Here is a 12,919-nt window from a genome sequence, read left to right as displayed (position 1 = left end):
TAACCCAAGGCTTTGGCAACGCTGCCTTGTTCAGGAGGAGAAAGAAAGAGAGAGGCACGCCTCGCCTCCTCCTTCCCCGCTTGCCTTTTCCAAACACGTCCGTGGCCTCCTGTTAGGGTCACCAATCTCCTACTAGGGCCTGGAGGTTTTATGGGATTGCAGCTCTTCTGGAGAAAATGGCTCCTTCGTGAGGTGGACTCCGTGGCGTTACGCCCTCCACTCTGTAATCTCCCAGAAACCCAGAACTGGCAAGCCTGCCTTCTATGTCATCTTTATTTTATCATTTGGTTTCCAATTCAATTCAATTCAATAAGCCTCTATTGGCATATACACGATAATATAAAAAATACAGTTCCAGTTAAAAGTGAATAATAAAAAACTTCGCGTTTGTCATACATTCAGTTTACAAACTTCTGACAAAAACTTTGCCACTATTTATTTATTTATTCATTTATTTATTCATTTATTTATTCATTCATTCATTTATTTATTCATTCATTCATTCATTCATTCATACATACATACATACATACATACATACATACATACATACATACATACATACATACATACATACATACATACTTTGTCCTTTTATACCGCCCTATCCCCGAAGGGCTCCGGGCGGTGTACAACATATAATAAAATACAGTCATACAACCATCATAAATTAGTTAAAACCTATAAAAGCAGCGAAAGACTAACTGTAATACTAGTAATTATAAGTGTGAGTGGCACCCAGCTACCTATTATTAAATCCTTTCCCAAAGGGAGGAACGGCGAGTCCCATCAGATAATATAAGGCCCAGATGTAAGAGCCAAGGAAAGGGGGGGGCCCACCATCAGCGGCCGGTCCCTCCAAAGGCCCGGTGGAACAGCTCCGTCTTACAGGCCCTGCGGAATTCACCGAGATCCCGCAGGGCCCGGACAGCTGGAATTTCTCCGAGATCCCACAGGGCCCGGACTATAAGGCAACAATGAAAATCCCCACGGAATTCACCGAGATCCCGCAGGGCCCGTACTATAAGGCAACAATGAAAATCCTGACAATTTAAAAGCATAACTACTTTATCTGATTCTGAGGAGTTTGGATTGATATCCCCCCTTTCTCTCCTGCAGGAGACTCAAAGGGGCTTACAATCTCCTTGCCCTCCCCCCCTCACAACAAACACCCTGTGAGGTGGGTGGGGCTGAGAGAGCTCCGAGAAGCTGTGACTAGCCCAAGGTCACCCAGCTGGCGTGTGTGGGAGTGCCCAGGCTAATCTGAATTCCCCAGAGAAGCCTCCACAGCTCAGGCGGCAGAGCTGGGAATCAAACCCGGTTCCTCCAGATTAGATACGCGAGCTCTTAACCTCCTATGCCACTGCTGCTCGTAATTTGTAGCCACGTAATTTGGTGTCTCTGCATGTGGGGTTTTAGCTGGAGGAATCCTGGAATAAATGGAGAACACCGGTCTCTTCCAGTTCCCTGAGATCTCTTCCTATACATCTCTTGTGCCCTTCGGGGAATCTTCTCTGCTGTTTGGAGCAGTCAGACTGTTCCGTGGAAGGAGCCCCTGTTTCTTTCCAAGGCAATCGGAGAAAACGCGCTGACCGGAGAGAATCCGCCAAAGCTAACACGGAGGAGGGAGCTTCAGGCTAGCCGTTACCAACAGCCGAGCTCTTTCATGAGGCTGATAACGTTTGCTTTTGTTCTTCTGGGTCTCACTTAATCAACCCGTCTCGTTCCTGATTTTCCACATATCTATGCACTTGATCGGGCGGCTTTCAAGTCCGAGCTCCCAGCTGCAGGAAATCTTGTTAAAAATTGTCTTGTTCAAACACACACACACACGCGGGCTCACGTTCCCCAGAGTTTGCAATATGTATGGATGGGATGCGAGGCCAGGGGAAATGAGGAGCGGGGGATATCAAAGGCTTCTCTGGCCCTGTGTATTTTATAATTCATTGCATAGCTAAGCTGCAGAATACATTTCCACTACATTTCCACTAATGAGCCAATGGGGCGTGGTGGTTAAGAGTGGCGGTTTGATTCCCCGCTCCTCCACATGAGCGGCTGACTCTTATCTGGTGGGCTGGATTTGTTTCCCTGCTCCTCCATGTGAAGGCTGCTGGGTGACCTTGGGCCAATCACAGTTCTCTCCCAACTCTCTCAGTTTCACCTGCCTCGCAAGGTGTCTGTTGTGGGGAGAGGAAGGGGAAGGAGCTTGTAAATTGATTTCCTTCCTTCCTTCCTTCCTTCCTTCCTTCCTTCCTTCCTTCCTTCCTTCCTTCCTTCCTTCCTTCCTTCCTTCCTTCCTTCCTTCTTCCCTTCTTCCCTTCTTTCCTTCTTTCCTTCTTTCCTTCTTTCCTTCTTTCCTTCTTTCCTTCCTTCCTTCCTTCCTTCCTTCCTTCCTTCCTTCTTTCCTTCTTTCCTTCTTTCCTTTCCTTCTTTCCTTCTTTCCTTCTTTCCTTCCTTCCTTCTTTCCTTCTTTCCTTCCTTCCTTCTTTCCTTCTTTCCTTCCTTCTTTCCTTCTTTCCTTCTTTCCTTCTTTCCTTCTTTCCTTCTTTCCTTCTTTCCTTCTTTCCTTCCTTCCTTCCTTCCTTCCTTCCTTCCTTCCTTCCTTCCTTCCTTACTTACTTACTTACTTACTTACTTACTTACTTACTTACTTACTTATTTCGATTTGTAGACCGCCCCATCCCCAAGGGGCTCTGGGCGGTGCACAACAGCGTCAGCATATATACAATGTATAACAAAGGATCACAATACTGACCACATAAACAATTGTTACATTTACATTAAAATCCATTAAAATCTATTAAAACAGCGGTCAAAACAATAATAACAGGCATCCCATAACCCAATTCATTAAAAGCCTCCCCAAAAAGAGGGAACCGCCGGACTCCTCCCTAGGAGGGTAACGAAGATGTAAACAAAGATAGAATAGTAAAAATAAGTGAGTAAAATAAGTGAGCTTTTCGACTCCTTTTTCTGCATGTGCGGAAGGGGCCAGAATTCAGTCGAACACAAGCCCAACCCTGGTTCTGAGGAGGACTCTTTCCCTTTCCAGGAGGGAGGTGGAAATTCTTGAAGCCTGCTGGGTGACCTTAGGGAGGGGTGAAGCCAGATAGGCGGGTGGTGGGCAGAGGGAAGATGTTGGGGCAAAGCTGTGCTCGCTGGCAAATCTCTTCTTCTCTGGTGGCAAAGAAAATTAAAGTCCTGCTCCGAGTGGTGTCGCTTGGCGGGGGGGAAATGGAAATAGAAAGCGGGGCTTGGGGAAATACATCCGTACAAGAAATCTTGCCCCGAAGGACGTTCGCCCCTGCAGCACGGTAGACACCTTGTGCATAATCAGCCTCTGTCTCTTTCTCAAGGACTGAAAATATTTACAGTATTGCATGTAAAGAAATAAGGCGTTTGTATATTTTTAAAATCCCACAGATAGGCCAAATGGTGCTTTGTGTGTTGCTTTTCCCCCTCCCAAGACTTGAAAACAGCCATAACTGTAACCTCTGAGGGTTGGCCTCCGGATTGTGAAGAAGAAGAAGAGTTTGGATTTATATCCCCCCTTTCTCTCCTGCAGGAGACTCAAAGGGGCTGACAATCTCCTTGCCCTCCCCCCCTCACAACAAACACCCTGTGAGGTGGGTGGGGCTGAGAGAGCTCCAGAAAGCTGTGACTAGCCCAAGGTCACCCAGCTGGTGTGTGTGGGAGTGCACAGGCTAATCTGAATTCCCCAGATGAGCCTCCACAGCTCAGGCGGCAGAGCTGGGAATCAAACCCGGTTCCTCCAGATTAGATACACGAGCTCTTAACCGCCTACGCCACTGCTGCTGAACAGAAGTGGTTTGGCTGGTTTTGATAGGAAAGAAGTGGTTTGCCATTTCTTGCTTCTACATATCAACCTTGGGACTTCTTCAGTGGTCTCCCATCCAAATGCTAACCAGGACTGACCCTGCTTAGCTTCCAAGATCTAACAAGATCAGACTAGACTGGGCCATCTAGGTTATGGCAAGAGATGAACTGAGGCGATTTGCCGTGGCCTGCCTCCGCGTAGCAACCCTGGACTTCAGGGGTTCTGTTCAGGGCCAACCCTGCTTACCTTCTGAGATCTAGTAAGATTAACCTTGCCTGCCTCATGTAGAATAATAGAATCATAGAGTTGGAAGAGACCATAGAGCTTGAGAGCAGCAGTGTTGTAGTGGCTAAGAGCAGGTGCATTCTGATCTGGAGGAACCGGGTTTGATTCCCATCTCTGCTGCTTGAGTTGTGGAGGCTTATCTGGGGAATTCAGGTTAGCCTGTGCACTCCCACACACGCCAGCTGGGTGACCTTCGGCTAGTCGCAGCTTCTCGGAGCTCTCTCAGCCCCACCCACCTCACAGGGTGTTTGTTGTGAGGGGGAAAGGGCAAGGAGATTGTAAGCCCCTTTGAGTCTCCTGCAGGAGAGAAAGGGGGGATATAAATCCAAACTCTTCTTCTTCTTCTTGACGAGACCATCCAGTCCAACCCCCTGCCATGCAGGAACACACAGTCAAAGCACTCCTGACGGATGTCCATCCAGCCTCTGTTTAAAAACCTCCAAAGAAGGAGACTCCACCACTCTCCGAGGTAGTTCATTCCACTGTCAAACAACCCTGACTGTCAGGAAGTTTTTCCTGATGTTTAGGTGGAATCTCTTCCTTCACCTTGAACCCATCACTCCTGGTCCTAGTCTCTGCAGCAGCAGAAAACAAGCTTGCTCCCTCACCAACATGACATCCCTTCAGATATTTAAACACGGCTATCATGTCACCTCTTCACCTTCTCTTTGCCAGACTAAACATCCCCAGCTCCCTTAGTCTTTCCTCGTAGGGCACAGATCTCAGACCTTTGACCTTTTTGGTTGCCCTCCTCTGGACCCGTTCCAGCTTGTCACTATCTAGGTCGGGGAAAGGAAACAAGAGATTATTCCTAAAAAGAGTGATGCGGGAGATTCTTGCAAATGGCCTGAGCTGTCCACTTCAGAGAAAAGGAACCCATCCCGGATCTTTGGAATGTATGACTTTGAATCCCCATCTCTTGTCCACAGATTCTTCGTCGGAAGCCCAACCAAAATATATCAAGGGCGGGAAGCGCTACGGGAGGCGGTCCTTGCCGGAGTTCCAAGAGCCGGGGGAGGACTTTGCGAAGGTAACGGTTATTGAGCCCCTGGACGAGGAAGGCCAACAACCCTGTCTCTCCAGCGACGCCTGCGACGAGGTAAAGGCTGAATACCCATTTTGATCAATTAAAAAGAGACTGTGCCGGAGCTGGGACAGAAAGCTGCTGGGTTGTTGTTTCCTTGAACGTGGCAGTGGAGGGGGGTTAACGTAGTTATGACCAGAGGTGGGATCCAGCAGGTTCTCACAGGTTCCCGAGAGTAGGTTACTAATTATTTGTGTGTGCCGAGAGGGGGTTACTAATGGGTGATTTTGCCACGTGATTTTTGCCTCGGTTACGCCCCTTCTCTCAGCAGTAGCGCGCAGATCTTGAAGCAGTCTAGCAGGAGGTGCACCGGCGTGTGTGGCAGCCTGCGCCTGTGTGCATTCGCTTCATGCCTACGATGAATCAAGCGGCTGCGTCCTTGCCACAGCCCCGCCCAGGAAGGCCCGCCCCCAGAATGCCTGGCCCCGCCCCCGTCGTGCCCCGCCCAGCCCCATTGGCGCTTCGCCACAGTTTGAATCCCGCCACCATGGGAACCTGTTACTAAAATTTTTGGATCCCACCACTGGTTATGACCCATGATAATGATGTCAAATTTATGACTTTATAACTGAGTTGAAAGAACTGTGGACCTTTCCGTACAAATCCACCAAAACATTTCAAAAACGTTTTCAATCCCCACTTTACAATGATGTTATGTCTGCGCTCATCATGGCTGCCATTACGTTATTTTTCCCTTTTTAAAAAAGTTCTGAGTTGAATTGACCCTTTAATCCTTTACAGCTTCGTGCTTCATTTTCTGCTCCTCATATACTCGATGCTTCAGAGATTAGCCCTCCAGAAATAAAAGACCAAACAGCAGAGGCGCAGCTGGGCCAAACTGCACCTGGTGCTCACTCTGTGTTTTCCGCCTCCTCACTTACCTTAGTTTAGCCTGAAAAAGTGCAGGCTGGAAAAGCGGCCTGTTCACTTCAGGCTAAAAACAGCCTGGTGGGAACTACACTTCCCAGGAGACCTTGCAAGCCCCAAGGTCTCCTGGGAAGTGTAGTTCCCACCAGGCTGTTTTCAGGTGGGGGGATGAAATAGGATGTGTGAAACTTTTTTGCACTTTTCTAATGTTTGAAATCCTAGTTGTATTGCGTTGCTTATGAGACCCCTTGCGCTATTCAGTGACGTTGCTTTACATCATATGTGCCACCTTGAGTCTCAAGGACAAAATTGGTAAATAAATAATAAAGCACAAATAAATAAATTAACAAAGAAAATAAAAAGTGGTGGGCTGGCCCCTACTAGACTCATTTCCCCCCCACCCCCAAAAAAATTTCTGGCTTTTGGCCTCTTTTGAGGTTGGGAGAAAAGCTCGGGGGGGGGGGGATTTAACCCCCCTCTGTGTTCTGGTCTTGATGCGGATCATACCCTCACTGTATGACTGCTATTTAAGGATTGAAAAATGCACCAGAGATTCTTCACGTGGCCTCCAGTACTCTTCCTTATCAGGGCGAAGAAGGTCACGGTACCTTCGCCCCTCGCTTCAGTTCGAGGGGAGGGCCCGTGGTCCAGTAGCAGAATCTCTCCTTGGCATGTTTCTCCGGTTCAATTCCCAGCAGGGGTCTAAAACAGTTCCCTTATGCAAATTTCACACTGTGTTCCCCAGACTCGTTACTTTATTCTCTTGCAATCAGGATCTTAAAGATTCTCCTCGCCGGACATTGTATCTCCCCCACAGGGCTCCCATTGTGTTTTCAACCTGTCTCCTTCCTAACGCTTCGTGTTCCTGAGTCCCCGAGTCCCGCCTGTTCTTGTACTAATTTCAAGGCTTTGTTTGGTTCATACTGTTTTGCCAGAACGTCCTTCGGTTCATGGCAAAATGTAAAGTGATGCACATAGGGGCAAAAAATCCAAACTTCACATACACGCTACAGGGGTCAGTGCTATCAGTCACAGACCAGGAAAGGGATTTAGGCGTCTTAGTTGATAGTTCCATGGGAATGTCAACTCAATGCATGGCAGCTGTGAAAAAGGCAAACTCTATCCTGGGGATAATTAGGAAAGGAATTGATAATAAAACTGCAAAGGTTGTCATGCCCTTATATAAAGCAGTGGTGCGACCGCACTTGGAGTACTGTGTTCAGTTCTGGTCGCCACATCACAAAAAGGATATTGAAGAGATAGAAAAAGTGCAGAGAAGGGCAACGAGGATGATTGAGGGACTGGAGCACCTTCCTTATGAGGAGAGGCTGCAGCAATTGGGACTCTTTAGTTCGGAGAGGAGACGTCTGAGGGGGGATATGATTGAAGTCGATAAAATGATGCATGGGGTAGAAAATGTCGACAGAGAGAAATTTTTCTCTCTTTCTCACAATACTAGAACCAGGGGGCATTCATTGAAAATGCTGGGGGGAAGAATTAGGACTAATAAAAGGAAACACTTCTTCATGCAACGTGTGATTGGTGTTTGGAATATGCTGCCACAGGAGGTGGTGATGGCCACTAACCTGGATAGCTTTAAAAGGGGCTTGGACAGATTTTTGGAGGAGAAGTCGATCTATGGCTACCAATCTTGATCCTCTTTGATCTCAGATTGCAAATGCCTTAGCAGACCAGGTGCTCAGGAGCAGGAGCAGCAGCAGGCCATTGCTTTCACATCTTGCACGTGAGCTCCCAAAGGCACCTGGTGGGCCACTCCGAGTAGCAGAGTGCTGGACTAGATGGACTCTGGTCTGATCCAGCTGGCTTGTTCTTCTGTTCTTATGTACCTTGCTAAATCTGTCTATTGCGTGAAGGATGGTAAAGCTGAAGCCCTTCAGAGAGAGAGAGAGAGAGAGAGAGATATCAAGTCTCAAGAGTCTCCTGGGCTCGTTCGTATCAGGGCGAAGAAGGTCACAGTACCTTCGCCCCTCGCTTCAGTCCAGTGGCAGAATCTCTCCTTGGCATGTTTCTCCGGTTCAATTCCCAGCAGGGGTCTGAATCCAGTTCCCTTATGCAAACATGGAGAATTTAGTAGGCATCTTGCTAATGCAGCAGATAAGGCTTATGAATGGTACTAAGATTACGGTGCCAATGAGGTAGCAATTAAGAGGAGGGTTCCAAGGGGCCAAGGGAAAGAAGGAGAAGGGATCAAGGAAAAGAAAGGTGGGGAAAGACGGTCGATCCCCTGTTTTACAGTTCTCGCTTGTGCCTTTGTAAGACAGAAACATGATGTAGCACAGTTGCAGCAGGGAAGGACTGTGACTCAATGCTAGAGCGACTGCTTGGCATACAAAAAGTAATGTGTTCAATCCTCGGCACCTCCATTTATAAAGGACCAGACAGAGGGTGATGTAAATGTTATTTTTATTATTTTAATTGTTATATTTCATTGATTATGTTTTTATTGTGGTTTTTAAACATTGTTTTAACCTGCGTAAGCCGCCTAGAGACACAGGTATGAGGTGGGGTGTACCTTTTAAATAAAGAAATAAAGAGTTTGAGGAGTTTGGATTTATACCCCACCTTTCTCTCCTGTAAGGAGACTTGAGGTGGCTTACAATCTCCTTTCCCTTCCTCTCCCCACAACAGATACCATGTGAGGTGGGTGGGGCTGAGAAAGGTCTGAGACAGGGGTCTGCAACCTGCGGCTCTCCAGATGTTCATGGACTACAATTTCCATCAGCCCCTGCCAGCATTTTTAACAATAATTTTAATTGTATCATTTGAATATTCCATTTTATATTAATACACTTCTTCATTCATTTTCAAGCAATACATTTTCCCATTTTCCCCTCCCTCCTGCATAGTTTTATCAAACAAACAGCAGTGAATTCATTCTTTGTAATCTCTTCTCCCATAGCCCCTGCCAGCATGGCCAATTGGCCTGCTGGCAGGGGCTGATGGGAATTGTAGTCCATGAACATCTGGAGAGCCGCAGGTTGCAGACCCCTGGTCTGAGAGAACCGTGACTAGCCCAAGATCATGCAGCAGGAATGTAGGAGTGCGGAAACTAATCCGGTTCACCAGATAAGCCTCTGCCACTGAGGTGGAGGAGTGCGGAATCAAGCCCAGCTCTCCAGGTTAGAATCCACCTGCTCTTAACCACTACACCACGCTGCCTCATTCTGGAGAGCAGCTGCCCGTCTGAGCAGGCAATACTAACTAGTTGGACCAATGGTCAGATTCAAAATTCAGCAGCTTCATGTAAACATCTTGCCTTTGCCAGGTCAAAAAGCATTTTTGGGCTGCCATAATCATTTATATGTGTATAAAATGCCGCTCTTTTTTTTCCTAATAGTTTATTTAAGTTTTAACATAAAATAGCACGTAAATAAAAATAGCAGTGCATACAAAATTGATAGTCTCTGAGAACATATAAAAGGAATATTCCATTAGCCTAAATAATGACATTTGTTAGTTTTGCTTCTTTGTTATAGTTGTGTCTTCATGTCTTTGAAGATATAATATTATGTTCCCATATTAACATATTAATGCATATATTCATTGTCTACTGCCTTAACTCAAAAATAGAGCTAGAATGATAGACACTAGGGGAGAAAGAAGAAAAGAGAAAAGAGAAAAAGAAAAGAAGGTACTATTAGCCTTCACAAGGAGCAGCAGTGGCGTAGTAGGTTAAGAGCAGGTGCATTCTAATCTGGAGGAACCGGGTTTGATTCCCCGCTCTGCTACCTGAGCTGTGGAGGCTTATCTGGGGAATTCAGATTAGCCTGTGCACTCCCACACACGCCAGCTGGGTGACCTTGGGCGAGTCACAGCTTCTCAGAGCTCTCTCAGCCCCACTCACCTCACAGGGTGTTTGTTGTGAGGGGGGAAGGGCAAGGAGACTGTAAGCCCCTTTGAGTCTCCTGCAGGAGAGAAAGGGGGGATATAAATCCAAACTCCTCCTCCTCCTCCTCCTCCTCCTCCTCCTCCTCTTCTTCTTCTTCTTCTTCTTCTTCTTCTTCTTCTTCTTCTTCTTCTTCTTCTTCTTCTTCTTCATCATTACAATTTTGTCTACATTTTTACTTGGACGTTGGTTAAAAGAAAACTTGAGAGGTGCCAGAGCCCAAACAAGGCCCCGATTGTGTCTGGCGGACGGAGCATGCTCATTCCCGACTGGCTCATTAGTCTGGGCTGGTTCATGCTGGGAATTCCTGTTTCTGAATTAATACAGGCCGGTAATTGGAAGGTGGCCTCTGTATCTCATAACAGGGGGTTGAAGACATCCCAAAGACGACTTATCTGTAAGAGCAGCTGATAAAGAAGAGTGGGTGCTAAGAAGCTGTCTTGAGGTTACTGGCCAAGATCGCAGGTTGTAAATAGTGGCTGGGAGGGTTCCTGGACACCACCGTGTAGAGCATCTAAGACCCCTTCCGCACGTGCAGAATAGTGCACTTTCAATCCACTTTCACAATTGTTTGAAAGTGGATTTTGCTGTTCTGCATAGTAAAATCCAGCTGCAAAGTGCATCAGAAGTGGATTGAAAATGCATTATTCTGCATGTGCGGAAGGGACAAAAGAACCAGCAATCCTTTGGAAAAAACTTGTGTTTGGGGTCATTTAAGCTCATTCATACAGACTGGTTACCAGAGGTGGGATCCAGCAGGTTCTCACAGGTTCCCGAGAGTAGGTTGCTCATTATTTGTGTGTGCCGAGAGGGGGTTGCTAATGGGTGATTTTGCCACGTGATTTTTGCCTGAGTTACGCCCCTCCTCTCAGCAGTAGCGCGCAGAACTTGAAGCAGTCTAGCAGGAGGTGCACCGGCGTGCGTGGCAGCCTGCGCCTGCGTGCATTCGTTTCCCGTCCAAGGACCGGCGCAGCGGCTACGTCCTTGCCACAGCCCCACCCAGAAATGCCCCGTCCCCGGAATGCCCGGCCACGCCCCCGTCATGCCCCGCCCAGCCCCATTGGCGCTACGCCACAGTTTGAATCCCACCACCATGGGAACCTGTTACTAAAACTTTTGGATCCCACCACTGCTGGTTACCATGTAACGGTGCATCCCCCGGTGAAGGAATCTTTGAGCATTTCTGGGGCTTTGACCTGGAACGTCCCTATCTTCTGTTTCCTGCAGCTATGTGTTTCACTGGGGATAGAAATTTGAGGCGAGGTGCGCAAAGAAATTGGTGCGCAGCCGTGAAGTGATTGCATCTGCAACAGTCCCAAGTTGAAGAACAATTAACTGTCAAGATTGGTGTGGCCCTGCAGAGGCAAACCTGACTTCCACTGGCTTTTGGTTCAGGCATCTCATATAGAATAATAGAATCATAGAAGAGACCCCCAAGGGCCATCAAGTCTAACCCCCTGCCATGCAGGAACACACAATCAAAGCACTCCAGACAGATGGCCGTCTAGCATCTGTTTAAAAACCTGCAAAGAAGGAGACTCCATCACTCTCTGAATTCCACTGTCGAACAGCCCTTATTGTCAGGAAATTTTTCCTGAATCTCTTTTCCTTCACCTTGAATCCATTACTCCCGGTCTTAGTCTCTGGAGCAGCAGGAAACAAGCTTGCTCCCTCTTCAACGTGGCATCCTTCAGATATCTAAACAGGGCTATCATGTCACCTCTTGACCTTCATCAAACTAAACCTCCCTAGCTCCCTAAGTCTCTTCTTGTAGGGCATGGATTCCAGACCTTTTCCCATTTTGGTTGCCCTCCTCTGGACCCGTTCCAGATTGTCAATATCCTTCATGAATTGCAGTGCCCAGAACTGAACACAATATTCCAGGTGAGTCTGACCAATGCAGAATAGAGAGGTACAATTACATCCCCCGATCTAGACACTATATTCCTATTGATACAGCCCAGAATTGCATTGGCTTTCTTGGGCGCCGCATCACACTGCTATGGCAGGGATCATCCCAGTGGCTGTCAACACCTTAAAATTAAGTACCTTGAAATCAAGAAACTGCAGATACCGTGCTGCTAATTACAAAATTATAAAAACAGAGAGAGAGAGGGGAGGGGGAGAGAGAGTGTACAGATCCCTGTTGGAAGTTAAACGAAGAAAAGTGGGGTGCCAGAGTAATCTGTCTGTTTGGGTGATAGGGGTATACTGATTGACAGGAGTATTTTTAACCATTTTATTATTATATTAATTTATATTGAAATATCAAGTTGTTAATACTGTGAACTGGGCTCAGGCCAGCCTTTGGCTGGGGTAAGGCAGGACACAAATCAAAATAAAATGAAGGTATATATTACAGACTAATTTATTCTCCCGTGCTCGGGGTCCCTTTACCATCTACGGGGCCCATTTTTCCTCCCCCCCCCCTCTTTGGGAGGGTTTTAATGAGGGTTTTATTGCTGACGCTGTTTTATTATATCAACCGCTGTGTTTTAATTTAATGGGTTTTTAGCTGTATATGCTGTGAATTTATGTTGTACACCGCCCAGAGCCCTCCGGGGGTAGGACGGTATACAAAACCCAGTAATGGATGGGTGGATGGATGGATGGATGGATGGATGGATGGATGGATGGATGGATGGATGGATGGATGGATGGATGGATGGATGGATGGATGGATGGATGGATGGATGGATGGATGGATGGATGGATGGGTGGGTGGGTGGGTGGGTGGGTGGGTGGGTGGAGTAGAGTCGGTGATCCCGGTCGGTCCGGTCGGATTGATTGATTCGGTCGGTCGGTTCCCCGTCGGATTGATTCGGTCGGTCAAGGTCCCGATTGGTCAGGTCGATAGATAGGATAGATAGATAGATAGATAGATAGATTAGATACATAATAGATATATAGATGATAGATAGATAGATAGATAGATAGA

The 12,919-nt window shown here is 47.2% G+C and overlaps 1 protein-coding gene across 7 annotated transcripts in view; it reads left to right on the top strand.

The window, feature by feature from the left end:
* Positions 1 to 12,919, top strand: part of NIN (ninein) — a 146,272-nt gene that overhangs the window by 44,228 nt on the left and 89,125 nt on the right. For all 7 annotated transcript variants that reach the window (XM_048486108.1, XM_048486109.1, XM_048486106.1 and 4 more), the window contains exon 6: positions 5,053 to 5,222. In XM_048486108.1, coding sequence (XP_048342065.1) covers positions 5,053 to 5,222 — 170 coding nt within the window. The remainder of the gene's footprint in view (positions 1 to 5,052; positions 5,223 to 12,919) is intronic.

Source organism: Sphaerodactylus townsendi, linkage group LG02, assembly GCF_021028975.2.
Source record: "Sphaerodactylus townsendi isolate TG3544 linkage group LG02, MPM_Stown_v2.3, whole genome shotgun sequence".
NCBI classification, from domain to species: domain Eukaryota; kingdom Metazoa; phylum Chordata; class Lepidosauria; order Squamata; family Sphaerodactylidae; genus Sphaerodactylus; species Sphaerodactylus townsendi.
Note: the sequence above shows the minus strand (reverse complement) of the source record. Positions and strands in the feature narration are given on the sequence as shown.